This window comes from Panthera uncia, chromosome E1 (genome assembly GCF_023721935.1).
Source record: "Panthera uncia isolate 11264 chromosome E1, Puncia_PCG_1.0, whole genome shotgun sequence".
Lineage (NCBI taxonomy): Eukaryota > Metazoa > Chordata > Mammalia > Carnivora > Felidae > Panthera > Panthera uncia.
Window position 1 is genome coordinate 14,085,737 of NC_064814.1, and position 27,619 is coordinate 14,113,355.

Here is a 27,619-nt window from a genome sequence, read left to right on the forward strand (position 1 = left end):
GACTTCTACATCGGCTGATAAAAAGCACTAGAGAGACATGTAGGTACCAATAAGGAACTCTGTCCACGATATGCGATCACATGGAAAATATGGCACAGGACAGCCTCTAGAGTAGTCTCGTTTTAATAAAAGCAACTACATGTTTAGGTATGCATAAAAAGTCAAAAAAGATGTCAAAGGGCAGCTGCCTCTGCGAACGGGATTGGGGAACAAGGACTTTTGTGTTTTGGGGTATCCTTTGAAATCGTCTATAATGAGCCTGTGTTTATTTGCCATGAAAAGATCAAACAAGGCCTTAACAAAGTGAACAGACCCCCGTGCGTTAAACCCTGGACTTGTGACCAGTCAGCATCTGACCCGAGGCCATGGATGTTCTAGAAGGAGGACCAAGGAAGTGCTGTTGTTCCACATGCTGGATCTTCCTCAGGGAACACTGGAGAGTGCACACACCCGCTCTGACCTCTGATCCCTGCCCCCTCCCCCAGTGCCTGCTCTACATCCCGCCCCCCCCCAGAAAAAGGAGAGAAAGGAGGGGCTGTCTGCCCACCCGATGGCAGCTGTGTGGGCGGCCCCAAAGCCACCCCACTGAGCTCTAGGGTCGGGGAGGCAGATTCTGGAAGCGGCCAGTTCTGGCCCTGGGGAGCCTACGTGTTGTGCTTGGAGCTTTTCCGCCTGCCTCGGGGAGGTGAGAAATGGAGTATCTGTCTTCTACTATATCAGGGTTGTTTTCCTTGTTGCCTGGGACCCCGGAGAACCTCAGCAGGGCGACAGCTGAGAAGCCCAGTGACTAAGCTCCCCTAGCGCTGGGCACTGGACTCCAGGACACTTCATACTCTCGCTCTCCTCCCACCCAGCCTTCAGGAGGGACAGCTGAGCCTTCTCCGATGGCCCGGGGAGGGCACATGGCCTTGGCACCCAGTGGGAAATGCCGGCCCACGCTGGCGGGCACTCAGCACGTGCCCGGGCCGGCGGGGGGAGGCGGGGGTGGGGCCCGCTCCGTTGACACAGTGTGTCTGAAGTTTGGGGTAATACCTACGGATAGTCCCCCTCTCAGCCCATCACCCGGGGGCCCAAGCTCTACAACTGTAACATCCCGGCCCACCTACAAGCCAAGGAAGCCAGGGTATTCACATCACGATTTGCGTCCTCACCACTGAAAGCCACAAGCAGCCGCAGCCGCGGCCTCAGCCCGGGGCCTGAGCGTGCCTTTGGTCCTCTTCCCTTTGGGGGGAGTAGAGGGTCCCTGACAAGACCTGCTCGAAAACAAGGTCCACCGGGGAGCTAGCTTATTTCCTTTTGTCACGGGCCAAGAAAACGGCCCCTGGAAACGTTTCTCATTTCAGCCTCTCGCGGTCCTGGGCGCTAGCTCTGAGGCTGAGTTTGGGCCGAGGACAAGGTGGCTTCCAGTCAAGGTGAACTGAGGGTGGGGGTAGGAGAAAAGACACCTGAAGGGGAGCAGGGCCAGCACCAAGGTCTGTGTTCTGCTGCGGCACAAGGAGGCCTCAGTTCCAGGCCCAGCTCTACGGTTCTAGGCAAGGCACGCTACCTTCTCCGGTCCCCGGTTCTACCCTGGTGAAACGAGGGAGCAGGGGAGGCGATTCACGCCCCTGCTCGCATCGATTCCCGGGACCATGAGTCTCTTCCCCTGCCCACTTCCTACAGAGCGGATCGTAGCCAGACTCTGGAGCTAGCGAAGCCTGGGTCTCTTGCTAAGTCTCATTTCCTCATAAGGTCCACCTCCCAGGACCTATTATTCCCGCCAGCAGGAGGCAGAGCCCAAACCAAAATCAGATCTGACGTCCCAAGCGCACGGCCTCGTCCAAGAGGCACCTGTTAGGGGCAGGTTATTGTTGTGGTGGTTTTTACCTTCTGGGCCAGGCGTGAGCGGCCCCACTATGTGGTTTAGGGGTTTCAGCTCAACACGAATTGCACGACGAGCCAACACCTTCCAGGTTTGGACTTGCCCCTAAGGGCCCCGGCATCAGGAGTGGCCCAGGACGCGTGCACACTTGCGTACTCCATCTGACACACGCACACCAAGTGCAGCTCCCAGGCCGGGACATGTGACCGAGACTGCTCCCTTCCGGCTCCAGCTGACCCCAGGGTGCCCAGCGACAGCCAGGCTCTGTTAACAAGCCAGAGCCATGGCTGCCCTGTGATTGCCCTTGAAAGAAAGCAGAAGGAACACGACAGGCCACCTGCCTGGCTTCCCTCTGCAGCCCCCGGAGCCCAGGCGCACCTTTTTCTTTCGGGCCTACCTTTTTGACCGCACACTGGAAGCCAGTCTGCTTGTCCTGCATCCTGTGCACCTCTCCGAAGGAGCCTCTGCCCAGGCAGGGCTGGCGCGTGGCCCAGTGGACCTCCTCTCGGTACTCATAATCCACCGGCTTGAGTTTCTGGGGTTGGCAGGAGACAGAAGCCAGTTTCAGTGACCAGGGCAGCGGGCGGGACGAAGGGTTACAGTGAGGAAGGCTCTCTGGCTGGTCGTCCTTGCCAGGCTGCTGGGGCAGCGCCCTCACCACCAGAGACACCCCCGGGTCTGAGGCAGGGCTCTGCAGGGGCAGGACCGGAGGGAGTTACAGGCATAAAGTGAAGGCAGTGGACAGCCTCGCCGGCTGCCCAAGCTAAGCCGACCCTTGTGGCGAAAGATCCTTCTCCCCAGACTTGTGGTTGTGGGACACAAATGGAATTGTCGGGGCGCCTGGGAGGCTCAGCCGGTTAAGCGTCTGACTCTTGACTTTGGCTCAGGTCATGGGTTTGAGCCCCGCACGGGGCTCTGCACTGATAGGGCGGAGCCTGCGTGGGATTCTCTCTCCTCTCTCTCTGCCCCACCCCCGGCCCCCAACCTCTCTCTCAATATAAATAAATCAAACTTTAAAAAAAATGGAACTATCAACAACCTTGACCAAAAGTATAGCTCCGAAGCTATAAGGTAGAAAAAAGGGAAGAGACCATGAAGAGGGGTGGGGGACAAGGGATCATGTCAAAGATGGATGGAATAACCCCCAGAAATTGAAGTCTGGTAAAATCATCTTAGAGTTATAAAGCTCTCCAGCAGAGCACTGGAGGGAAAGAGGAAGGCCAGGGGGATATGCAGATGGTCAAGAGCCTCGTCTTTCATAGCAGGGGTCAGGAGGGAACATGTGCAGTTGATGCTTGCTTATTCCTCTTTCTCAGTATGTGTATCATTCAACACACACACACACACACACACACACACACACACTCTTCAGCAATAACTTAATAAGTTCGGCAATAACTTCAGAAGAACTCAAAGCAGAAATATCTAAAAAGCCTGAAGAATGATCTGGAGGTGGAGCAGGGGATACTGCCTCTCGCCAGGAATGAGCACTTTCCGACTATCTGATGACGATACAGATACTTCGATACAGAGTGAAGACTACGCCCCGCCCCACCCCCCCCCCCCCCCCCCCGACTCCCCGCAAAGGTGGGAAGTAAAAAGGGTCTGGCAGGTTTCCAGTGATGCTTTGCCCCCCAGAACAGGTCCCGCCTGACGGCCAGCTGCTGCTCTGGGCCCCAGAGCGGGTGGTACATGTACCTGTGTTTGGGGGATGGCTTACCTCTGTAAGCAGGACCCCCTCGCTGTCCATCGTTTCAGGGCTGGGCTTCTGGGGCTTGAAACCTCCTGCCGACCAGGTCTTGGCCAGGCTGGCCAGGCTGTGGGCCTGGCCTGAGCTCACACTGCCTTGTAGGGCGTGTACCATGTACTCCTCCACAGAAAACTTGTCATACGGGCCCCGGGACGGGCAGCCGGGCTCCAGGTGTGGGCCGGGCACAGGCTTCTGACCGTCCACACAGGCCAGTTTGCCCAGGTGGGGGCCGGACAGGGGCTGCTGGCTGTCTATACAGGCCAGTTTGTCTAGGAAGAAGGACTCTAAGGGGTGAGGTTTCCAGGGCTGGAGAGGGTGGAACGGGAAGGGATGGGGCAGTCTGCTGTAGGGGAAGGGGTGAGCGGGCTGGGGCAGGGGGCCTAGATCCTGGGGGTGGTGGAGTTTCCACACGTGATTTAGACATTGCAAGGGGCTGATGAGTTTGTGGAGTTCTGATCGAGGCAGTGCCGGCCGCAGGCCCTCCTCGAGCTTCTTGAAACAGAGTTGGCCGAGGCCCGGCTCCTTCAGAGGCTTGGTGAACTGGAGGGCGTTCCTCACATATGGGGGGCCCAGTGGGGACTCATCCTCCTGTGGGGGAAAACACAGGTGGTAGTACATACACAGGGCCAGGCTGAGGCACGGGCACCGTCCCGAAGGCCCCACGAGCCCGGGGTCTGGGGGGCGCTGGCGGGGCTCACCTGCACGGGGACAGTGCAGCTCTCCTGCTCCGGGGTTCTGGGGAGGGGTTTGGCCAAGGCCGCTCCCGCCTGAGCCAGGGACTTGGAGCTCTTCTTCTTGCGTTTCTTCTGGGCTTTGCTGCGACGCTTCCCCCTCCAACACACACGGGCCATTTTGCCCTCGGTTGCGTGGGCCACATTGTTGGGGATCTGATCGAGACTCTCGGACTGGCTGTCAAAAGGGACGGATACGCACGTGGAGTGTGAGGAGGCAGGAAGGCGGAACAGCTCGGGTAACTGCAGTTAGAGTCATGGAGACCTGAGCTCAGATCCCAGCCCAGGGAGTCCTTGTGTGAACGTGGGTGAGTTCCTAAGCCCCAAGGAGCCTCCATTTTCTCATTTATAAAATGGGTGTAGGATTTCCTGCCATGCAGAGGAAGATGAGGTTTAAAGGAAACCGCTCATTTAGAAAGCTTACCTCGGCACCTGATCCCAAGGCAAGCTTCCCATAGACGGCAGCTATTACTACCGTGATGGGGTGCACAAGGCTCTATGGGGGGGGCAGGGAATGGGAGGACGCGAGGTTCTCTCACCGCTCTCCAGGGTGGGCTGCCCCTGGAGAGGTCCCGGGGTCGGGGGGCGTGTGGCTAGGAGGGCCACACTCCCCAGCGGGCATTCTCAGCTCTGACAACAGTCTGTTTCTGTTGCCTCTGGACGGAGGGACGGTTGAGTTTGGGCACCAACCACCCCCCACTGGTTCCTGGAGATACCTGGTTTCTGGGAATGTAAGCTGCTGTATAAACAGACACCGTGGCTGGGCTGATGCCCGGTATCAGGGGAGCCTCCCCTCCTCCGACAGCCTACAGGCTCACTACCACCATGGATCCAAGCTGGCTTTCCCCCTGCCAGGCATTAAGGCATTGGCCACAGAATAGTGTCTGAAAAAGCCGCAGCCTTAGCTGCCCCCCGCCCCCAAATGGCCTCATCTTCTGCCCCCTGCAAAGGAGGCAGACTCACACCAGTCTTGGGTGGGGGGTGGGGTGGGGGGGACTGCTAGAGGCCTATGGGCTTCTCCCAGGCACCTGAAAGAAATGGGCCCATCAGAAACCCCCTACTCTGGGCCGAAAGGCCTCTGGGGCGGTATAAGGAATCCGATCAAACACTGAACATTTCTTGGTGCAAAAGCAGCAGCCTTCCCCACAACCTTTTCATCACGAACGCTTTCCAAATCCCCATGATAAAAAAGTCCGTCTGTTGGTAGAGGAGGGAACTGTTTTCCAGGTTCAACCTGCAGTTGGCCAAAAACCATCTTTGGGGATGGGGAGCCCGGGGAGCAGACTGAGCCCCCTTCTAGCCTCCTTTCCACGGGGCCCCCCAGCTGTGAATCCGTCGGTCCCTTTCTGATCCCAAACCCTCATCCCTCCTTGGGTGTGTCTCGAAGGGGAAAAGACACCAGCGGGTTTCTCTCATAGTTCGAGCGGCCCCTCGGCGCCTGCACTCATGGTCACGCACCAGTGGGAAAAAGACTCCTGTTTCCAGCACACTCCCTATTGATGGGAAACGAGGGGGAGCAGCAAGGACTCCGAGGAGAATAAAAATAAAACGTCAAGCTGATGGGACCCAGAGGCAGTCATCCACACGCCATGAAAAGCTTTTGAAAAGCTTCTTTGGCTGACAGAGCGGTTCAGCCAGGAAAACCTGGGCGGGCTCCAAGAGCTGAACCACAGGTGCTGGAGGAGGGAGCCAGGGGTCACTTGGGAGCGGCCTGAGCGAGCAGCTGAGGGGGAGGGATGACGCGGTTTCAGTTCCCTGGGCCCCATGCAAGCTGGCCTCCTTACCTGTACTGTTTGGACCCGGCGATGAAAATCCGCTCTGAAAAGGTAGGGCTGAACTCTTGGCTGTTCTCACCTTGTGAGTCAAGGAAAAGAGAGGTTGGACAGGCAGAAAGGAGGAGAGGAAGAAGAGGGACCCGGCACTGAGGAGACAGACATTTTACAGATATCCTCTTGGGCTGCCGTGCCTCAGCCTCACCACCTGCCTGCCGGCCCACCCCCCCTGCCAACAAGAGCAAAGGGCATGCTGATAATAGGGCGTGATAAGGGTGCCCACCTCACTTCACCGTGGCCCTTAACTGAGATGATCTATATAACACATAACACACCCAACGGAGTGCCCGGCACATAGTAACAGTTCAGTAAGTATCAGCTCTTGTGGACGTCTGTATGTGTGTAAATGCGTGTATTATGACCACGGGCATCTCGCTCACTCCATTTTAATTTGTATTCTCTCATCGCTTCTCAAAAACCAGCCAGAAGGAAGCGGAACTCAGGGCAAGATGTGTATAGGTGGGAAAATGCCACCACGAGCTGCCAGGCTCTCCCCCGAGAGGGGGGAGCCTCTTGGAGGGTGGGGGAGAGAGAGAGGAGGACTTCTGGCCTCACCCAGGCACCTGGGGGTTTCTCAGGCTCTGGTGGCAGTGACCAGGCAGAGTCATTTTGAAGTATCTTGGGTGGAAGCAGAAAGGACCAGACCAGGCCCCGCCCTGGAGTGGCCTATGTCCCCTCAACTGGCTCAGCAGGCCCAAGAGCAGGTGTTCATTCTCTAGGGTGGGGCCACCTCAGCATGGAAGGTGGTGAAGGGCCTATAGGCCCCAGAGGGGCTTTCCAGGAGACCTGGCCTTTCCTGTCTGGGGCCTCTCCAGAGATGCTCAGGCTGCCCAAGGTCACAGCACAAGGCTAATGGCCTGCCTGACGATCCTGCCAAGAGCCCTAGGACCTGTGAAGCCTCCCAGCTCTCTTCCCCTGCTCCGGTCGTGACGGGCAAAAGCCTCCCTGCGCCACTCCTCCCTTCTGTGCTCTGTTCCCTGGCACCGTTACGGCTCCTGCTTCGACTCATTCTTGGCCTACCCCCCAGGCTGTGTCTTGTGAAAATCTCAGAGAGCCGCTGCCCTGACCTCCCGCCCCTGCGCCGTGCCACCCTGGCGCAGGGACCGTGCCCACCTGTAGGCCCGCCCACTGCCCTCTCTGTCCCCAGCCCGGGCCCTTACATTCGGCCTGCGCGATGATGGAGATGGCGGCCAGTCCTCCCTCGGAGCCTTCCTTGGCTGTGCCTTTGGTGATCACGTCGTTCAGGATGTCCCACTTCCCGCAGAACACAGGGCTCTTCTCTACGGCCTCGAGCTTGTTGGCGGGGTTTTGCTTCTTCCCCATCGCCTGTGTCTTCTCCTTGGCCTTGGCGAGCTCCTTCTGCCCGGCCGCCGAACCAGGGGCGCCTGGGCAGGCCATTTCCATCACTGCCATCTCCCAGGCTCACGCTCGCCCTGAGGGACCAGACGCAGAGCAGGTCACTCTCGGATCCCACGGGGCCCCGGGCCAGGCTGGGTGGGAGGAGAAAAGCGGGGGGAAAGGCGCTCTGCCTCATACATTTACCTTCCAAACAGCCCAAGTGACGAAGGAGTCAACCTTTCTTGTTCCTTGTGGCACCGGCCCCCGCCCCTGGTCCCGTCAGCACACCACCACAAACAGACTCCCCCACTCGGCCCACAAGGAGGATTCCAGCCCACTTCCTCCAGAACCACCACGGCACCGACATCTGGGATTGGTTCATTCTTGCTTTTACAAATACTGGCTGAATCGTTTTCTGTGGCTCACTTTATGGTGAATTTTGCTCCCTCAGAACACGGTGGTACATTCCATACTCCAAAACTGCCAGTCACCCCACTGACTTGCCTTCTTAGAGGACATGTCTACACTGGCCACGATGGCTCTTTTCCAAATGGGGAGAATCAAGTTTTTATTCTCTTGCAGGAGGTAGATAAATGTATGTGCGTGTGTGTATACAGATTTATGTGTGCATATATACATCTCTCTCTCTCTCTCTCTCTCACACACACACACACACACACAAAATGTTACAAAGTCTAAAAATCAGCATGCAAATGACAGCGCCTGCACTCGACTCCTTTCCCAGGACACATCTGTCTGTGGCCTTCCAGAAGGAACTGCCATGCTTCCATCTGTAATACTCATTTGCCGACAACCTATGTATCCTCATTCTTCCAGGCAACATTAGTAGTGGAATTTGTATTAGAGCCCCCAACGCCAACCTGTACCTCTAGAAATCTGAAGACAAAGCACAGGGCTTCAACTCTCTGGGCTCTCTCTCCAGCGGCCCTGTGTGTTCCCTGGAAGCCCCAAGGGGGTGGGAGCCCGGCGCTGAGGCAATCTGTGCAAACGGCATGTGGACTAGAACTGTCAGGAAAGAGATCTGCACCGATCTAGGATTGCTCCCATCTGGGAGCCTTTTTAAAGACTAGGACTGTGGACTCCCAAAGTGTAGGTCCCTCCTGGGTCATGACTTGCTTTAGACCAAGCCTGAGAAGGCATCACATTCAGACAGGTTTTTAATTAAGTGCTCTCTGCTGGCAGGTTGGTCTAAAGCTGTTGGTAACAGATGGGAGTGTTCCCTGCTGTAAGTGCACTCATTCCGGAACACGCCTCCATTTGCTCGTGGGGCGGAAAGGCAGGCCGTGTGAAGGCGAACCTCTACACCGCTGGCCCTTTGCCCTGGGTGGCTAGAAGCTGACATGGGACGGTGGGAGGCTGGGCATCTCAAGGCCGAAGTCCTCTTCCTATGGAGTCTGCCTCCCTGCAATGGCCACAAAGCACTGAACCAGCTCCACTGAGCGGGAGGGTGAGGGTGGGATGGGCTTGTTGGTCACTACTAACTTGATCCTTTCATCTCTGCCTTCAAGGGTCTGCTGGCTTTGAAGTCAGAGCAGCTCCAGCTTTCAGCACAGATGCTTGGGTGTGACCCCGAATTCGGATGCTGAGGAGGCTGCATGGGAGGTCTCGTTGTTACGCGATGACCTCAAGAAGTCTAAGGGGTGTTCTGACTTCCAAGTGCCTACCTATCTCAGCCTCTTTACCAGGGAAAATGGGGTCTCAGAAACAAACCCCGCGGCACTTGGGTGGCTCAGTCGGTTAAGCGTCTGTCTTCGGCTCAGGTCACGATCTCCCAGTTTGTGAGTTCGAGCCCCGCATCGGGCTCTGTGCTGACAGCTCGGAACCTGGAACCTGCTTCAGATGCTGTGTCTCCCTCCCTCTCTGCCCCTCCCTTGCTCATGCTCTGTCTCTCAAGAACAAACAAACAAACAAACATTCAAACGAACAAACAAAAAACGAACCCCAAGCCCTCCGGACCTAACACCACTAGACGTGTGCCTGAAGTGCTGTAATCTCATTCTCACTTGAAGAAACTGATGCAAACCAGGTGGAGACTCGCCCAAGGTCACCCAGCCTCGTGTGGCACTGCAGGACCACAGCCTGGAACCTCCAGCTCCAGGCTGTACTGCCCCCTCCCCAAGTCTCCTGCACTACAGGCAAACTCAAGGGGGAAACTCACGGCCCTGCCTGGTCAGAAGGCTCCTGAGGGCAGGAATGGCACGGCGGGGCATAGATGAGACGATCGATGTTGGCTGAATGGGGGAATCAGAGGATGACCTACAGAGACAGGATGATCCCGGGCACCAGGGATAAAGAGAAAGTTCCATCTGAGGAGTGAGACAAACGAGGCCAAGCTGTCAGTGGTTGCTGCAGGGGCACTCAGCTATTGGAGAACTGGCTGCGTTGGGCTCACGGGGCTGTCTCTGTCTGACATGGCTCATCGTGAGCTAGAGCCCTCCAGAGAGGCTGGGGGGCAGCCCCTCTCCCCCAGGAGCCGTCCTTTCACCTTGGGGGTTAGCTGGGCCGCTGGCCAGGGGCTCTGATCCCCCTCCATGAGCATGCTGGGCTCCCCAGGCCCAGAGAAGCTGAGGCTGAGGCAGCTGGGCTAAGGGCCTCCTCTGCAGTTCCCTGATGACTCATCCCACAGCCTGGCAGGCAGAGAGAGGAACAAGCAGGCCGTTGAGAAACTAACCCAGCAGCTGGCAGCTGAACCTGTGAAGGGCACGGGAAAACAGGCTGACCCTCACCTCCCAGGGCCACAAAATCACGGCCTGGGAGCTGTGCGGCTTCTCCTGTGCCATGTGACCGTGACTCAGACCCTCGCTGACAGCCTCCAAGTTCAAGAAGCTATTCTCAGGATACTCTGGCCTGACGGCAGGTCTCCTACACATTCACACACGCTTGCTGCCCCCCCTCCCCCCGCCTCCTTCCCCACTTCTGTAAGGGGCCTGGCCTACAAAAAACCAGGGTTCTCACGAAGCCTGGGACTGCTGGCCGGGTGGCATTTCCAGCCCTGGGCTTGTTGCCCCGGACCACTGCCCTACGGCCTTGCCCCTTCTCTCTCCCGCAGCTTGTGGGGTGAAGACTGAGTGGGGGCCAGCTGCGCCTCTGCCTTTGAAGGCGTGTCAAAATCCTGATCCGTTACTCAGTCTGGACGCCCTCCCCAGCTTCACTCAGGTCTCAAATGCATTCTGCCCCTCTGCTCTCTCACAGGGCTGAAGACGTGGGCCCTGGCAACAGCCACACCCACTCAGCTCACTGACAAGGCCACGAACAAAAGGGGAAAGAAAGGCGTGGAATTTATTCAGTATCAGACCCGACGTGGGGCTCAAACCCACGACCTGTGAGATTATGACCTGAGCTGAAGTTGGCTGCTTAACCGACCGAGCCACCCAGGCGCCCCAGCCGAGTTGGGGAATTCTTAATGTGGCTTCAAGGACAGCTTCAGGATGGTCTGTGAACCGCAGAAACTATGTTCAGTTTGTATTTTTCCAGAGAAGAGGTCCACAGCTTCCATCATAATTTTTAAGGGTCTGCCGTTCCCCAGAAGGTTACCATAGTCTCTCCAGAAGATCAAGACCAGGGTTAATGCCTGATTTTGGCATTGCTCTTCGTGTCAAGGAAGAGCTCAAAAACACAGCAGTTTCCTACCCGACTGCAAGTTAGAATGGCCTGATGAGTTTTAAAATGCACTCGCCCCAGACATACTGAATCAGTTGCTGGGCATTAAGCCCAGAATCTGTACTTGTGACAAGTTCTCTGGGTGATTCTGATGCCAAGGGGCCAGAGACTGCCATCTGACCCCTGCTCTATACTGTAAGGCTGTGCCGTCCAAAATGGCAGCCACATGCGGCTCTCTACATTTAAATCAACTGAAATTCAATCACATTTAAACTCAGTTCCTCAGTCACACTAGTTATCATATTGGACAGTGCAGATAGAGAACATCGCCATCACTGCAGAAAAGTCCTAACAGACAGCTCTTATTTAAGGCTGGGATAGTAATGTTTTCTCCAACAGCAAAATTTCTGTTCCTGGGATCCTGGGACAGGAGTTTAGACTAAATGAATTGCCGATTAACTGGAAGGTCCGAAAATATGCTTTAATTTGATCTTCAGTGATGATAACCTTTCTAAAATGTATCATATTTCAGTTCCCTCTTTGAGGGAGTACAGTAAAAACACCAGACTAGGAACTAGAGGATAGGAGTTCTAGCTTTGGCAACTTAAAAAAAAAAAAAAAAAAAAAAAGGCAGTGAGACCATTTTTGTCAAATGAAATCCTAGCTCAATGCCCAATATATAAAAGCTCAATGCCCAAAATATATAAAATGCCCAATATATAAAAGCACGCAAACGATAACGTGGCTCACATGAAGAAAGAGGTGCTCGCTAAAGAAGGCGGGCGGGAGCCCCACGTGGTCAGCTTTCTCTCATCCACCCAGGATTTCCGTGGAAGCCGAGGTCCTCTCTTCTGAGGAAGAAAGCTTGAAAGCCAGTGACCTAGGAAATCTTCCAAGGTTCCTTCTAGTTCCCCAACCAGATTTGTTCCCCAACCAGATGCAACGGATTCGTCAGGATCATCGGAGGGCAGGATGACCGATTCGGAATCAACACTGTCGGTATTCACTAAGCACCTACCATTATCGACCTCATTTTCAGATGTGAAGACCGAGGCTTGGAGAAGGTCAGTGGCCTGCGAGAACAGCCGCACAGCTACAAGCTGCAGAGGTGGGGCTGGACCCACGTGGCTGTCTCCAAGCCTGCATGTTCAACCCTGAGCAGACCACCCAGATTCTTCTGTTAGCTGCTCCCGACTTGTTTTGAGAACCAGGTGAGGTAGCATACAGGACACGCCAGGCGGTCTGCCCGGCCCACAGAAGATGTTGGATCAAAGTTCGTTTTCTTGCCCTGCGCCTGGCTCACAGATGCCATCACTGAGACAATGGGACTTCTCCGTGTTGGCATCATAGAGTCAACGTTTCCAGCCGTAGCTGAGGCCTTCAACGCACTGAGCCTCGGTTCTCTGTATATAAAAGGGAAATAAAAATCTCCGTTTCGTAGGGTCATCTTGGAAATGTCCACTGCGGGACCAGGGCAGACCGGGGCAAATCCCTGTCATGACTATTTCATCTGGAAGTACAAACTTATCCTCTTCTGAATGCCCAGAGGGGACACATAGCAGAAGCAGAATGACTCAACTTCCTTCATAAGATATTAGTTGAAAACCAATCTTATTCTGATGCTTCCTCTTTTGAGCCTTCAGCTTGCCTGGCCACTAGGCCGCACTGGGCTGGCCTCTGCCTATCAAGAATGAGGGGCTGTGCAGGAAGGGGAACCAAGGTCAAGTGCAAGGCAGCGTGAGCAGGCCTGGCAAAAACAGCCATCTGGCCTGGCAGATCCAGAGATCCCCATGTACACTCAGCCCCGGCTCCCCTTTCTACCCTGCCCGCTCTCCCTAACCTCCCCTACCCCCAGCCTCTGTCCCAGCCAATCTGTCTCTTTCACTTGCCCGAGCGCAGCAGCAATGGGTAAGCCTCTGCTTCTTTTCCTTTGCTCACTCTGACAATACCTTTGCTCTAGTAGACAATACCTTCTTCCTTTATTACTATCCGTCTGGCCCTCACCCATCCTTTATAACCGATCCCCTCAATGAAGCACCTGCATTCACCCCACAAGCGTTCAGTGAGTGTCCCCTAAATGCCAGGGCCTGTACTATGTGCTTTGTCTCCTTTACTGAGGAACCTCACAGGAACCTTGCAACGTTGGTGACATTATTCCCATTTTATAGACGAAGAAGTTAAGGCTCTAAGAGATAAGCTGCCTGTGGAAACAAATGAGGCCCAATTTACACAACTAGAGTATCTACCATGGGGTTAGGGCTCAAGCTTTCTGCCCCCTTCCCCTAGGACCTAAGTATTCCCAGTTCCATTCTAGAACAAAAGCTGAGCCACTGCCTGGGTGGCTCAGTTGTTTAAGCATCTGACTCCTGATTTCAGCCCAGGTCACCATCTCACGGTTCTTAAAAAAAAATTTTTTTTAAATGTTTATTTATTTTTGAGAGAGAGAGAGAGTAGGGGAGGGGCAGAGAGAGAGGGAAACACAGAATCCGAAGCAGGCTCCAGGCTCCGAGCCATCAGCACAGAGCCCGACACGGGGCTCGAACTTACAGACCGTGAGATCATGACCTGAGCCGAAGTCGGACGCTTAACCAACTGAGCCACCCAGGCACCCCTCTCACGGTTCTTGAGATCGAGCCCCGTGTCCAGCTCCATGCTGACATCAAGGAGCCTGCTTGGGATTCTCTCTTTCCCCCTCTCTCTACCCCGCCTCTGCTCTCTCTCTCTCAAAAATAAATAAACAAACATAAAAAAAAAACAAAAAAACTTGTTGGCAGAAGTACCTGGAATATCAAGGAACTGAGCAGGATTTTACCCATGTGTCTATTACTGCTTCTATTTTACTCACAGGGTTGGCCCACTGTTCACAATAATTTCTTAGCCTGGGTAGGCAGGAAGCACAAGAGCCAAAAATGAGGGATCTCCGGTAAAGGCGGAATCAGCAATACGCTGGACAGAGTTCTAGTCGAGTTACACCACCGGGATGTCAGGACTTTCAACCGGATTAGTTGTAACAGGCCATTTCATTTTCTTAAAACAACCACAACAAAACCCCCACATAAATACATACACATGGAAACAAGAATTCCAGGAAAGACGGCGCTACCTTCACTGAAATAGTCCCCGAGGGATGTGCTTTGGCAAGCAGAAACGTAAGCCAGAGAAATGAGATACAAGAAACAATGGAAGATGCAGGAATCCGTACGACACGTGGCTCAATTAAATTAACAATGGAATTAAAAAAAAAATGTTTAGGGGCGCCTGGGTGGCTCAGTCAGTGGCACAGGTCATGATCTCACGGTTCAGGGGTTCGAGCCCCACGTCGGGGTCTGTGCTGACGGCTCGGAGCTTGGAGCCTGCTTCGGAGTCTGTGTCTCCCTCTCCCTCTGCTCCTCACCTGCTCGCACTCTTATTCTCTTTCTCTCTCAAAAATAAATAAAAACATTTTAAAAAATTAAAAAAAGAAAGAAAGAAAATTCCAATACAACACGGTCACGCAATGAGCCACACAGACACACAGCAGATGTAATGGGGACACGCGGAGGGGCACCTGGCCCAGCCTGGTGTGTGTCAGGAGGGGCTCCCTAAAGCCCTCGGGCTACATCTCAAGGGGCGAGCAATAGTTGCCCAAGGAAAAGGAGAAGGTATTGCAGGTGGAGGGAATGGCAAAAGTTGAGGTGAGTCTAGAAGGAGCCGCCAACAGCTCAAAGTTGCTGGTGGGCAAAGCTGAGGCCCGGGAGCCCCAAGAGAGGAGTTTGCAGATGGGGTCTGGGTACCAGATCACGGAAACGTGTTTGGTCCCGATGCAACTGCAGGGGCTAATTCTTAGCCAGAGGGGTAGAATTCAGAGGCAGAGTTCTAGAAGATGGAAGAACCCACAGGGTAAGGGTAGGGGCAGACGGGGGTGGGGGTGGGGAGGGGGGTGGACGTGGGCGTTTAAATGTGAACTGCGCTCAGGACAGAACCCCCACCCCACCTCCCAGCACCCTATCTCCCACCAGGGCTGACAGCATTTAAAGCCGCAGGCCTGGGGGAGGCTGGCTTAACTCCCTCCCTCAGGCGGAGAGGCTGAGCCAGCTCTGGGACCTAGAGACACATCTGAGAAAAGGAGGAAGGAGCACTCTGAGTTGAGACTCAGCCGGAGTCTCCAAACCGGCCTCACGCGCCAGCTTGAGGCCTGCTTCCCAGGAGGGCAGTTTCCGCCTAAGCGTCTCCCATTAAGGAGGACAGGAAATGTGAACGCACATCAATCATTAAAATCTCACCGATCAATCGTAAAATAAAAACCTGACATGCCCGCAAAACCTCGGTCTCGCCAAGGCCACGGGTCAAACTGCCGGGGTAAACACAATGTATGGAATGAAATTTCCGACTGTCTCCCGACTGCCACTACACGGCCGCCGACGCCGGCTGGCCCCGCACGTGCAGAAACACTGCGGTCCGAGGGCCCCTTCAGGTGGTCGAGGCAACCACCTCGTGTCTGTTCACTTCCAGCTTCTCCCAGACCTCCTCCCATCCCAAGCTAATCTCAAAACATCACATCCTTAACATAACCTCAGGTTCAGAGATATCCGTTGGCTGGGCACTGCTTCTGGGCCCAGTATCAATTCTGTGGTCCATAATCTGTCCGACCACTATCTCCCTAAAAACACAGGGTTTGGCTCTGGCCAGTCTGGTCTCTCCACACCCCACTTGCATGGGACTCAAATCGACAGGTCCCTGTGTGTATTATGTCCTTGTGTGGGTCACTGTGGACATCCTGCTTTTCCTTCACGGACCAAGCTCGCGACTTACGCCTCCAGGAAGTCCCTCCCAACGGTTTTATCGCACTAACGATCTCCATTTCCTACTGCTTATGGCACCGGCTCTCCTCACCATCTCCCTGGCCCTTAATCACACCCTCACCTTCTTCTTCTTTTTTTTTTTTTAAGTTTATTTATTTTGAGAGAGACAGAGACAGTGCAAGCAGGGCAGGGGCAGAGAGAGAGGGAGAGAGGGAAAATCCCAAGCAGGCTTGGCGTGGGCCTGATGCGGGGCTCGAACCCACGAAACTGTGAGATCATGACCTGGGCAGAAATCAGGAGTTGGATGATTAACCCACGGAGCCACCCAGGCAGGCGCCCCACACTCTCACACTCTTTACTCATCAAATGAAATAATGCAGATGAAACACTCTGGAAATGAGAAACCCTTACACCAAGAGAAGACAGCCATTTCTCGTGCGCACAACTCAGAGAATTGTGTCTAGGTATGGAGCAAACAGAAATATGGAAAATCAGAGACGCTCAGGGTGTTTTATGATAAAACTGGAACAAAAGGGTCTAATGACAGGGGGAGGATAATTATTAAATAAATGATGGCACAGCCATTAATAATGTTTACAAATAGTTTTTAACTATATGGAAAAATGCCAATGGAACACAGAAGTAACAGAGAAAGGATTCAGAATTATATCTAAAGTATGACCCTGCCTAGCATGTGTCCGTCCGCGTATTACATCAACCTTTATGAAAATGCAGACACTTAGCATAGACACGCGGCAACAGCTCTCTCTTGGGGTTTAGTGGTGTTTTGATTTTTTTTAAACTTTTTTAATTTTTCCACTTTTTTTCAACCATCATGTATTACTTTTCTGTTTTCATTTTTTTTAATTAAAAAAAAATTTTAAGTTGATTTATTTATTTCAAGAGAGACAGAGAGAGTGAGTGGGGGAGGGACAGAGAGAGAGAGAGAGAGAGACCCCAAGCAGGGGATTGAACTCACAAACTGTGAGACCATGACCTGAGCTGAAACCAAGAGTTGGACGCTTAACCGACAGAGCCAGCAGGCGCCCCTCTGTTTTCATTTCTTAACAGATGTTTCCAAGTCATTAAAAAAAAAAAAAAAAGAAAGAAAAGATATACAGTGAAAAGTGTAAGTCCTTCTCACCCTTCCCCCATCCCTCTGAGGGGATCCCAGTTAGTGGTTTCTTGTATGTCCCACCAGAGATGTCCTCTGGGGAGTATTACTTTGTATAACAAAAACAAGCTCTGACTAGAAAAGGGTCTCTTGGTATGGGATAAGAATTTAAGAGGCATTCTGGCCCATGTTTGTGAGGGGGACTTCATAAATACGTGATGGCTGCCTCCTGCCCCCAGTGGAAACCTCACCAGAATCTCGGTGGTCGGTCAGTGAGTTCTGGGAGCACGGCTACTAACACAGAAGGCTGGAGACGGGCAAGCCCGTCCTTCTGGTTTTGGTTTTCATTCTTCTCTCTTTCTTGTTTCCCGCTGGGGACTGTGGGTTTTATCAGTTATGACTCAAGCAGTAGAAGGTGGCCCTGTCAGCCGTCCTCAGCTCTGATGACCCCTGCTTCCCTGCTTTTATTTATAGTCATGGGAGACAAGCGTTGCAGTAGCTGAGGCTGTGTTAGTGCTGGATGGAAGAAACACTTGTGCCCACAAGTGGCCCCACAGACAATGGGACAGACAGCGGCCCTGGACCAGACAGAAAGCCACCAGCCCCTCCTTCCCTGCTTACGTCAAGGGTGGGACCTGAGGGGTGGGCTCAGTCTGGGAAACCCAAAGAAGGCAAGTTGTTCTGGCTAATCTCTCCTACCTTCCTGATGTAATACCTGACCCGGTTTCTTTTTCTTTTTCTTTTTCATCTATATTTTGTTTTCAAATACAAAAGTAATACTTGTTCACTGTGAAAATTTCAACCATACAAAGTATATAGAGAAAGAAAGGAAGAAAGCAAGAAAGCAAGAAAGCAAGTTTTGCCCCATTCCCTCCTCCCTACAATGTAAGAAACCCTTAAATTTGGTATAAATCTTTCTAGGTCCATTAGCATTCATGTACAAACATAGAGTTTGGGACTGGTTTTAAAAGAAACACAGGCTTATACATACACAATATTCTAATTTTTTTAACGTTTATTAATTTTTGAGAGACAGAGCGTGAGCTGGGGGAGGGGAAGAGAGAGAGGGAGACAGAATCCAAACCAGGGTCCAGGCTCTGAGCTGTCAGCACAGAGCCTGATGTGGGGCTCGAACCCACAACTGTGAGATTATGACCTGAGCCAAAGTCGGATGCTTGACTGACTGAGCCACCCAGGCACCCCTACATACATAATATTGTACAAGTCACATCTTTCACTTAACAATAGATTATGGATACTGTTACCTTTCAGTGTATGTTAGATCTCTCTCATTTTTTAAAAAAATTTTTTTGATGTTTACTTTTGAGAGAGACAGAGACAGAATGCAAGTGGGTTGGGGCAGAGAGAGAGGGAGGCACAGAATCTGAAGCAGACTCCAGGCTTCTGAGCTGTCAGCACAGAGCCCGACGTGGGGCTCGAACTCACGAGCTGTGAGATCATGACCTGAGCTGAAGTCGGACGCTCAACCGACTGAGCCACCCAGGCGCCCCTCTCTCATTTTTTTTAACGGCTCCATAAGATTCTATGGTATAAATATACCACCATTTCTTCATCTATTCTTCTATGGATGGACTTGCACATCGTTCCCAACTTTTCACTCTTGTAAGTAATACCGCAAAAAACCCAAAAACCGAAAAACAAAACCACTCCCCCTGCAACCGTTTATTTACTTCTTTGTGCACTCGTATAGGTTAATTCTGGGTGGTAAATATCTGGGGCTGGAATTTCTGGGTGACCCTTTTCATCGTGGGCTTGCTCTTTTCTCATTTCTACATGTCAGAAAAGTAGGCAGCATCGGTCAGTCCGGGACAGGTGGGTTCCCAAACGTTATATCAGCTATTTACTAGAAAGATGCTATCCTTGCCTTCAAGGTGCTTATAATCTAGTTGGTGAGAATGGATGGCTGGATAAATAAATGATAAAGCAATCACACAACGATCTTGGGATCAGAGGGCCTTTGGAGGTCATTTATTCCAAGGTATCACTTAATAATCCTGAGGACGGCCATTTCAGCTACATTAACAGGATGGCCTTGGAGTCAAAAGATCCGAGTTTGAACTGGAGCCTCTACCACTCTGGTGTGTGACCAGGTGCAGATCACTTACTCTGAGACTCGGATGTCTCATCTGTAGAACAGGGATGCTCAAACTAAAACAACAGGATTTTACAGGCCAATTAAACGCAAGAAGCAATCTCTAAATGCCCAATACTGTGTCTGGAATAAGCGGGTGCTCTATAAACGTGAGCAAAGCCTCCAGTCAGAAGGAAGCTGTCCCAAGATGAGCAGGTCCTTCTGGGCCTGGAAGTACCAGTTGTCTGAAAGTCCTTGCCTCTGCAGCGCTGAAATCTACCTTGCAAAGCCTCTAGCCAGCGGCCTTAGTATCAGGAGGAAGGTCTGGAACAGATGCTGTCAGAATAGGAGGGGAGAATCCTGAGACCACACAGCAGAAGCAGTCAGCCAGGAAAGGCCAACCTACTAGGGGGAAGTTCTTTGAAGTGCATTCGAAACGTGCCTTCCAGCTTTTTTCTCTGCTGGCCGTGCCTCAGCTCTGGATGCACTAAGGAACGAGCTGTGGGCGGTGCGTAATGAACCCGGGACCCAGAATTCCTGGGCAGCTCACGCTGAAATTAGCCGTCCTGTGGACATCTTCAAGTGTTTTCAACAAGCTGCTGCTATGTGTATACACATTAATTACACGCCGGTTGTCAATAATAATAAAAATAATAACGGCAGCTATTATTACATGCTACCTATCAGGTAACGCACATACTATTTCTTGGGCCCTCACAGTAACGCTGTGAACAAGGCGCTAATATTGTCCCCTTTATGTGGGGGAAGACACTGAGGCTCAGGGGGTCAAGAGATCAGTGTAAGGCTACTCTGCAAGGAAGTGGCAGAAGCAGGATTTGTACACAGGACTCTTATGTCAAAAGTACATACTCTTAACCATGATGCCCTATTTTCAAATGATCTAAGCTTTAAGAATTGGGGGGCGCCTGGGTGGCTCAGTCGGTTAAGCGGCCGACTTCGGCTCAGGTCACGATCTCACGGTCCGTGAGTTCGAGCCTCGCGTCGGGCTCTGTGCTGACAGCTCAGAGCCTGGAGCCTGCTTCAGATTCTGTGTCTCCCTCTCTCTCTGACCCTCCCCTGTTCATGCTCTGTCTCTCTCTATCTCAAAAATAAATAAACATTAAAAAAAAAAAAAGAATTGAGACCCCCCCCCCCCCCCCACACACACACAGAAGCAGCCACAAGCCAAAGGTCTGTTAGTGAGAAACCCAGGGACTGACCCAGGAGGAAGCATCTCAGTTAGGGAGCATAAACGCAGTTGGCTGACGTTCTGGAAAGAAGAAACTTGAAACGGTGATGGGGGAGCAAGACATGTGGCAGGCTTGTGTTCGTTCCCTAGCCCACCCACGCCCAGCGCAGGTATCAGCTAATACATACCTGGGCCCGTCACAAGGACCCATTCTATGACAAAGTTTAAATCTGCTATCCACTTTATGTTTTTAAATGTTTATTTATTGAGAGAGAGAGACAAAGAGAGAGAAAGAGAGAGACAGAGAGAGGGAGAGAATCTCAAGCAGGCTCTGCGCTCAGCACAGAGCCAGACGCGGGGCTCGAACCCACGAACCGTGAGATCGTGACCTGAGCCAAAATCAAGCGACTGAGCCACCCAGGTGCTCCAGCCATTCATTTGAGAAAACCTGGCTCCAGGCTATTTCGCTTTGGTTGTTGTTATTGGTTTGGTTGTTTGGTTATTTTTGTGGTTGTTGTTGAAGGGGGGTCGGGGACAGAGGGAGCAGGAAAGAGAACCTCAAGCCAACCCCAGGGAGGGGCCCTGACCTGAGCCAAAAAATCAAGAGTGGATCACTTAACCCAATGAGCCACCCAGGCGCCCCTAGGTTGTTTTTTTTTTTTTTAACAGCTACCGTCTTCATAAACATGGCCAGTACCTTGTCCTCCGGGCCCCTGATAAAGAGCATTGTAGACACTTTAAAAGAAGTGTTACAATGGCATTTTCAATTCAACTTTTGAATCCTTTGCAGGAGGAGAGCCAATGGCGGATTGAAGAGGTCACTGGGGCCTCACTGACCCACACAGACAATTATGGAATTGGTATGCAGGAGAACGTTGGGGGAGGGGAGTAGTATTGAAGGGGAAAAAAAAAAAAAAAAACACCCAACCACACGCATGCCTCATTTTCTACACTAAACTGGCAAGGAATTTTTAATGTATGTTGTGTAAAAAAAATTTCAAGTGTGTTCTGTGGGGGGTATTTTGTGTATTTAAACATTTTGATTAAGGGGGCCTGCAGGGGATACCATTCGGTAATGATCAATTTCCAAAGATTACAGTGCCATAAACTGCCCCCGACACCAGAATCATGCCAAACACAATCAGCTTTCTTTTGATGAGTCAAAATGCACTTCTGGATCTTGCCAAGCCTTGAGGTCATCATTACAAGCAACATTTGGTTGTGAAAAACAGCTCTCCTTGTTTAACCTTTTGAATTGGATTCTGAGCAAGGGAGCAGTTCCCTGGGCTACGGTTAATCCCACTGAAATACAACCACTTATTCCCCTCCTCTCTGGGTTTGTCTCTGGTCTTCCCAAGTGGCACTGGCTTCGAGCAGGGTCTACCTGTAATTCAGAGCAGATGGAGAAAGACAGGCTCAGCCTCCCTGTAAGGGAGGAGGCTCCAAGTTCGTTGTAGTCACTGGTGACTGGTTTTGAAATTGAGGAACTAGTTTGAGGAACCTTAGAATAAACAAGAAACCCAAACAACTCGGCTTTCCACAGAAGACTTCCAACGTGCGGGGGTTAATGGAAGGAAGCACCGTGGCAGTGGAACCCTGCCCATGGCTTCATTTCGGATGCTGCCATACCATACCCTTTGGCCGACTGGCCTGAGTGACGACTTGAGGACGTGAGCAGCAAAGGTGACTTTGACACGTCCCTGTATAATACAGCCCTTTATAATACAGTCGCATTCTTGCCCTCCTCTGGGAAGAGAAGAAAGGCTTGGGACCTGTGGGATAACGGGGAATATTCCAGAGGCTCTCAGAGTAATCCTTGGTAAAGGAGGGGAAACCGTGAATAGCCTGTGGCTCTCTCAGGCCGTCAGGGCCTAGAAGGAGGAATATGGATGCTATTCTTGTACTTTCACTTGACCACAAATACTTAGCCAGTGGTTCCCATTCTCCAGGTGCCGTGCTGGCCAAAAGATGCCATGGTGACCAAGACAGACAAGGTCCTTGCCCTCACGAGGCTTTCACCGTCGTAACCCTGGAAAGGCTCTTCTGGAATGCTGAACTTGGTTATTAAGAAGCACTGTCATGGGTCAGGCTTTGAATCATCTGCCTACGAGCCTGTGTCGGAGTGGCACCAAGCACATGGGCTCGGTCACTGTGTCACCGCCTTCTCTATTCCAGCCTGGAAGGCTGGGGTAAGTCAGCCACGTCTTTAATGGCTGGCTCCCTGTGGTCTGCTTCTGCTCTGAGGCATGTGCAAGCACACATTTCTCCTGACTGCCATACGCCTCTGCAACTATGCTCCTTTCTCCCAGAGTGCTGAGGTTTCCAGATTGTTCTCAAGCTCCTTTTCCAGGCTGACAAGTGGTACAAGAGCCCAAGATGAGAAATGCTGAGGGTGTTCCCATCCGGACACCTGCAGGATGGGAGGTGGCGCTCCTTGCCTCGGAGGAGCTGTGTGTGTGACCGTACCGGGCCCCGCAGGACAAGGAGGGTCCCCGGGCCACCATGTCTTCCTGGCTCCTCTCCAGCCTCCTCAGTCACGGTTCATTATTTAGCACCTGCAAGGTCTGTCTCCTCCCGCCCCGTCCCCACCACAGTGAGCTCCTCGAGGGCAGCACCTCAGTCAGTTATCCTCGTTTCTATATTCTAGCACCTGCCAGAGCCTACAACCGTGACATTCTTGGCAAGCACTCACCGAAAGGGTGACTGATGTGCTCCTGAAGAATAACCTGGTGCCTCGGCTCCAAGAGTCTGGCCAGCCTAGTGTCTGAGTGTCCAGACCGGCCATTCATTCGGTGAGCCGGAAGGGGCAGAGACAGCTCCCTATACCAGGGGTCACAGCACGGTGCTTATATTCTTTCTTTTTTTCTTTAAAAGTTTTTAATGTTTATTTATTTTTGACAGAGAGAGAGACAGAGTGCGAGCAGGGAGGGGCAGAGAGAGAGGGAGACACAGAATCCGAAGCAGGCTCCAGGCTCCGAGCTGTCAGCACAGAGCCCGATGCAGGGGCTCGAAGCCATGAACTGTGAGATCGTGACCTGAGCTGAAGTTGGACGCTTAACCGACTGAGCCACGCAGATGCCCCAGCACGGTGCCTGTATTCTGACTATACGGGGGTACAAGGAGGTGTCATGCAAGCTGGGTCCTGAGCTGCCCTTGTCCCCTTTCCTAAATGCTGACCTTGAGACCCAATGATTTCCAAGTCTTTGAGACGGTGACCCTTCTGAACTAGACAACATCCATCTGGGCTCCGATGTGTGCACATATGCTCGCTAGGAGGTAGTACATACACAAATCTCCGCCTTTTACATTTATCTCTGTAAAGCTATTCCTGCCTCTCAAAGTACAGCACCTACCAGCTGGGACTATTGAGCATGGGCTCAAGAAGCCTGGTTCATCCAACTCACTTCTGGGGCCAAAGAAGTCCATTTCTAATCTTAATGGGTAATGACATCCTCATCTGAGGCTGGCTAAGGCCCCCTTTCCTCCTACCCCTCCCACCCCAGGTCATCCCTGGTATTGACCAGCAGACCTAGGAGTACTGGCAAATTCTGGCCCAGTAAAAGGACACATCAATGAGAGCATCAGGTGGGTGGTTAATCGCAGACACAACGGCTCTTTGCACTTACAGGGGCCACCATCCCGATCCGACATCATGCTCTGCCCATGAGGAAGAGCTTCTTTCCTCAGAGTTGCTGGAGGCATCCAGCTGGAATGACATCCGACTGCTCTGGCTTTCCAGGCCACCTGCATGCCACGGGCGACATGTCTCTTCTTCACGGCGGAAAGATACAGAAGGGCTTCTTGGTGCCCCATGGCTTTGTCCCCTCGCAATCAGTCATTAATAGTAACAGAACACCCACTTTGGGTAAGATACTGCTTGGGGAGGTAGGAAGGTACCTGAAAGGTGCAAGCAACCTTTGAGACTTCCGGGTAACCCTGCCCAGACTTGTATTTTCTTATCAACCTTGACCTCCTTTTGGTTACACAAACTTCGTGGTATAAGAGAGTATCAAATGAATAGCTTTCTGTTGACTTTTTCTTAGACCCACAGCAGCTGCCGTTCTGGCTCCACCCCTCCCAGGTCTGGCAGAGCTTGCAGAAAGGCTGAGAGGCATGGGGCCAAGGTGGGGGAATAAAGGAGGAACTAGTGAAAAAGTACAATTCCTACCCTGGGAGCAGTTCCTCTGTTCTGTGGTCGCAGCACCGCGTAGTGAAAAGAGCCTGGGCTTTAGTTCAGATACTGCCATTAACTGGCCGCGTGGCCTTAGGCAACTCTGCTTCCTTGGGCCACAGTTTTCTCTTTTGTAAAACGGGGGAGAATGCAGGGCGCCTGGGTGGCTCGGTCGGTTAAGTGTCCGACTCTTGGTTTTGGATCAGGTCATGATCTCCCAGTTCGTGAGCTGGAGCCCTGAATCGGGCTCTAAGCTGACAGTACAGAGCCTGCTTGGGATTCTCTCTCTCCGCCCCTCCCCTGCTTGCGTGCTTTCTCTCTGTCAAAAATAAATCAATAAACTTTAAGAAAAATAGGGGAGGGGTGCCTGGATGGCTCTGTCGGTTACGCATCTGACTCTCGGGTTTCAGCTCAGCTCATGATCTCGCGGTTCACGGGTTGGAGCCCCGCATCAGGCTCCGTGCTGACAGCGAGAAGCCTGCTTGGAGTTCTCTCTCTGCGCGCCCCACCCCCTCGCCCCCGGTTGCTTGCTCTCTCTTTCTCCAAATGAATAAATAAAAATAAAAATCATTTTTTTTTAAATAAAGAAAAATAGGGGAGAATGTAAATGATAACGATCATTTCTAGGCTGTAATTCTAATAGCTCTTTCTTGACACAGTGGTTGAGGCCTAAAGGTCACTTAGCCATGCCTGCCTGAAGTGAGGGCTGGCTAGTTCGGATGGATGGGGTGTGCATATGGGGCTGAGGTGGAGTCTGCGACCACTTGCAAGGTAATACTAGCGTTTCCTCCGAAGGCTTCAATAAAGTCAAGGCCACTTTGAGGCTAACCGTGGACATTGCCTACAGATGTCCCTGATCGGCAGTCAGGCTGAACACCAACCACACTGGTCTAGAACAGAGAGTCTGAACAAACTTTGTCTTGATGGACCCCTGGTCGTGGCCTTAGTGCTGAGAGGGTGAACAGAAGCCACAGGAACCAGACACTGGCTGGCAGGGGTGTCTCAGGACTTTCCTCTGCTCCTTCTTTCTGGGCCCAAACGCTGGTCCCAGAAGTGTCGACAACTGAGGTGGCGGTGGGCTTGGAATGACAGTGTTCTGAAGTCCAGGGTTGAATCTAGCCTTCTTGATCACCGCAGCTCTTTAGAGCCTTCCAACTCAGGTGGCAAAAAGAGAGGCAGGTAGAAAAGGGTTCCCCAAAAGGTCTTTCACACCAAAGTATGGTTTGCATCTCTCTGCTCTTTGCCAAGGGGTTTCCCAGCTCCCTGGAGCCAAAGCTCCCCTCCAGCTTCTTTGCTGACTGTCACTGGAAGTGGGCCATTTTCCACCCTCAAGGTGGCTGGACTCAGGAGTGCAGTGACACTGCTGATCTGGGCTCTGTGCCTTGTTCACATGACCCCCCCCCACCCCTCCCCCCCCCCCCCCCCCCGCCCCAGCCAGGGGATCCATCTATCTGTCGGTTGGCAAGCCTTGGCTCCAACCCCTGCCTCCAAAGCCCTTCTGCTGAAATGAAAGTGATTTCTGACAGAGAGCTGTCTCTTCTTCTTTTATAAAGTGTATATATATATATATATATACTTTTTTTATTTTAGTAATCTCTACACCCACCAAGGGGCTCGAACTCATGACCCCAAGATCGAGAGTTGCACGCTCTTCCGACGGAGCCGGCCAGGTGCCCCGTGGCAGAGAGCTTCTCTGACAAGGTCTGCTCAAGACTTCCTCTGCGACTGTGCCGGGGAATAAGTCGCCTGTCACCTACACCCCTGCACGGGTGACTCACCTTCTGGAGAAAGTGCTCTGCTCACCTAGGCAAAGCTGCCTGGAAAATGACTAAGGCACCTATCAAATGCACTCTGTGGGGCCGACCAGTTAGTGAGCCGGGTCCAGACATGCTGCCTCTCACCTCCGGCCTGAAGTCAAGCGTGGGGCTACCACTCCGGGCCTGCTGGTTTCATTTTCATCTGAACTGAGCTCCACATGAGGCTTGACATCCGGTGATCTATTTTTTCTAAAAACTAGGTTCACTTTAGAAATGACTCTGGCCATGAAGGCAGCTTCCCCAAGAGAAAACAAAATGTTATTTAAAGGGAACGTCAGCCTGGTGGGAGCCTATATTTTTGTTTTGTATCAAGAAGAGGAAAAAAGAACTTAAAATGTAACGTGAAACTTTTTTCCCCCTTGGGTGACTTCTCATTCTTTAAATATTTATTTATTTCGAGAGGGAGAGAGAGCATGAACTGGGGAGGGACAGAGACAGAGAGGGAGAGAGAGAGAGAATCCCAAGCAGGCTCCGAGATGTCAGTGCAGAGCCGGACACGGGGCTCGATCTCACCAACCGTGGGATCATGAGCCGAAACCAAGAGTTGGACGCTTAACCGACTGACCCAACCCAGGTGCCCTCTTTCTTCAGAACCAAAATTTCCCTTTGAGTCCCTCAAACAAAGAACAAGTCCTTGTTGACCTATGTTCTATACGGCATTTTCCTACTTTTCATCTCCAGAGTTAAGGCGGGGACCCGCTACACCACATGGGGGACACAAGGGAGGCCTGGAAAGAAAGGCCCAGCCCTGCTTCTGGCTCAGAGTCCTGGGAGGGCCGAGGCTGGCCTAGGTCTAGGATCCCCCACTCTGATCGGGCAGAGCCTGGGCCTCTGTAGGCTCCTTTGGAGGGTGGTGAGGACAGTATCTAGTATAAGATGGGGAGAACGTGACAGCTAAAACCTCTGCCCAGAAGAAACATCCCCCGGAGGTCCTACTGAGAAAATGACTCTGCCCTGTCAGGCAGTCTGACCCTTCTTGACAGCATCTTCCAGAAGAAAAGGCAGCTACCACTACTGCTAAGCCACTGTGTCCTGCGGCTTATTATGTGCCAGGCACGGAGCTCAGCACTTTGCACAGGTGCTCTCATTTTCTACTCAAAACAACCCCGTGAAGTATTTCTGATCCCATGTATAGACGAGGCACCCAGTGCTTGGAGAAGCGAAGTGATTTGCCTGAGTCACACGGGCAGACCGTGGCAGAGCTGGACCTGACCCAGGTCTGTCTGACATGACAGCCCCAACCCCCACATTTGACCCCGGAGACACCACCAGACCTGCTCTACTGCTCGGGCCAAATCACCTGACCACTCGGCCCTAATTTC

The 27,619-nt window shown here is 52.5% G+C and overlaps 1 protein-coding gene across 2 annotated transcripts in view; it reads right to left on the reverse strand.

The window, feature by feature from the left end:
• The window catches only part of MAP3K14 (mitogen-activated protein kinase kinase kinase 14), a 43,094-nt gene that overhangs the window by 11,967 nt on the left and 3,508 nt on the right, over positions 1-27,619 (reverse strand). The window contains exons 2-6 of one of the 2 annotated variants that reach the window (XM_049636307.1): positions 7,335-7,607; positions 6,127-6,196; positions 4,310-4,520; positions 3,582-4,199; positions 2,259-2,396 (exon numbers count right to left, since the gene is read on the reverse strand). In XM_049636307.1, coding sequence (XP_049492264.1) covers positions 2,259-2,396; positions 3,582-4,199; positions 4,310-4,520; positions 6,127-6,196; positions 7,335-7,587 — 1,290 coding nt within the window. In that variant the 5' untranslated portion in view covers positions 7,588-7,607. Of the gene's footprint in view, positions 1-2,258; positions 2,397-3,581; positions 4,200-4,309; positions 4,712-6,126; positions 6,200-7,334; positions 7,608-27,619 lie in introns of those variants that run through there. The other variant, XM_049636308.1, reaches the window with a different exon arrangement.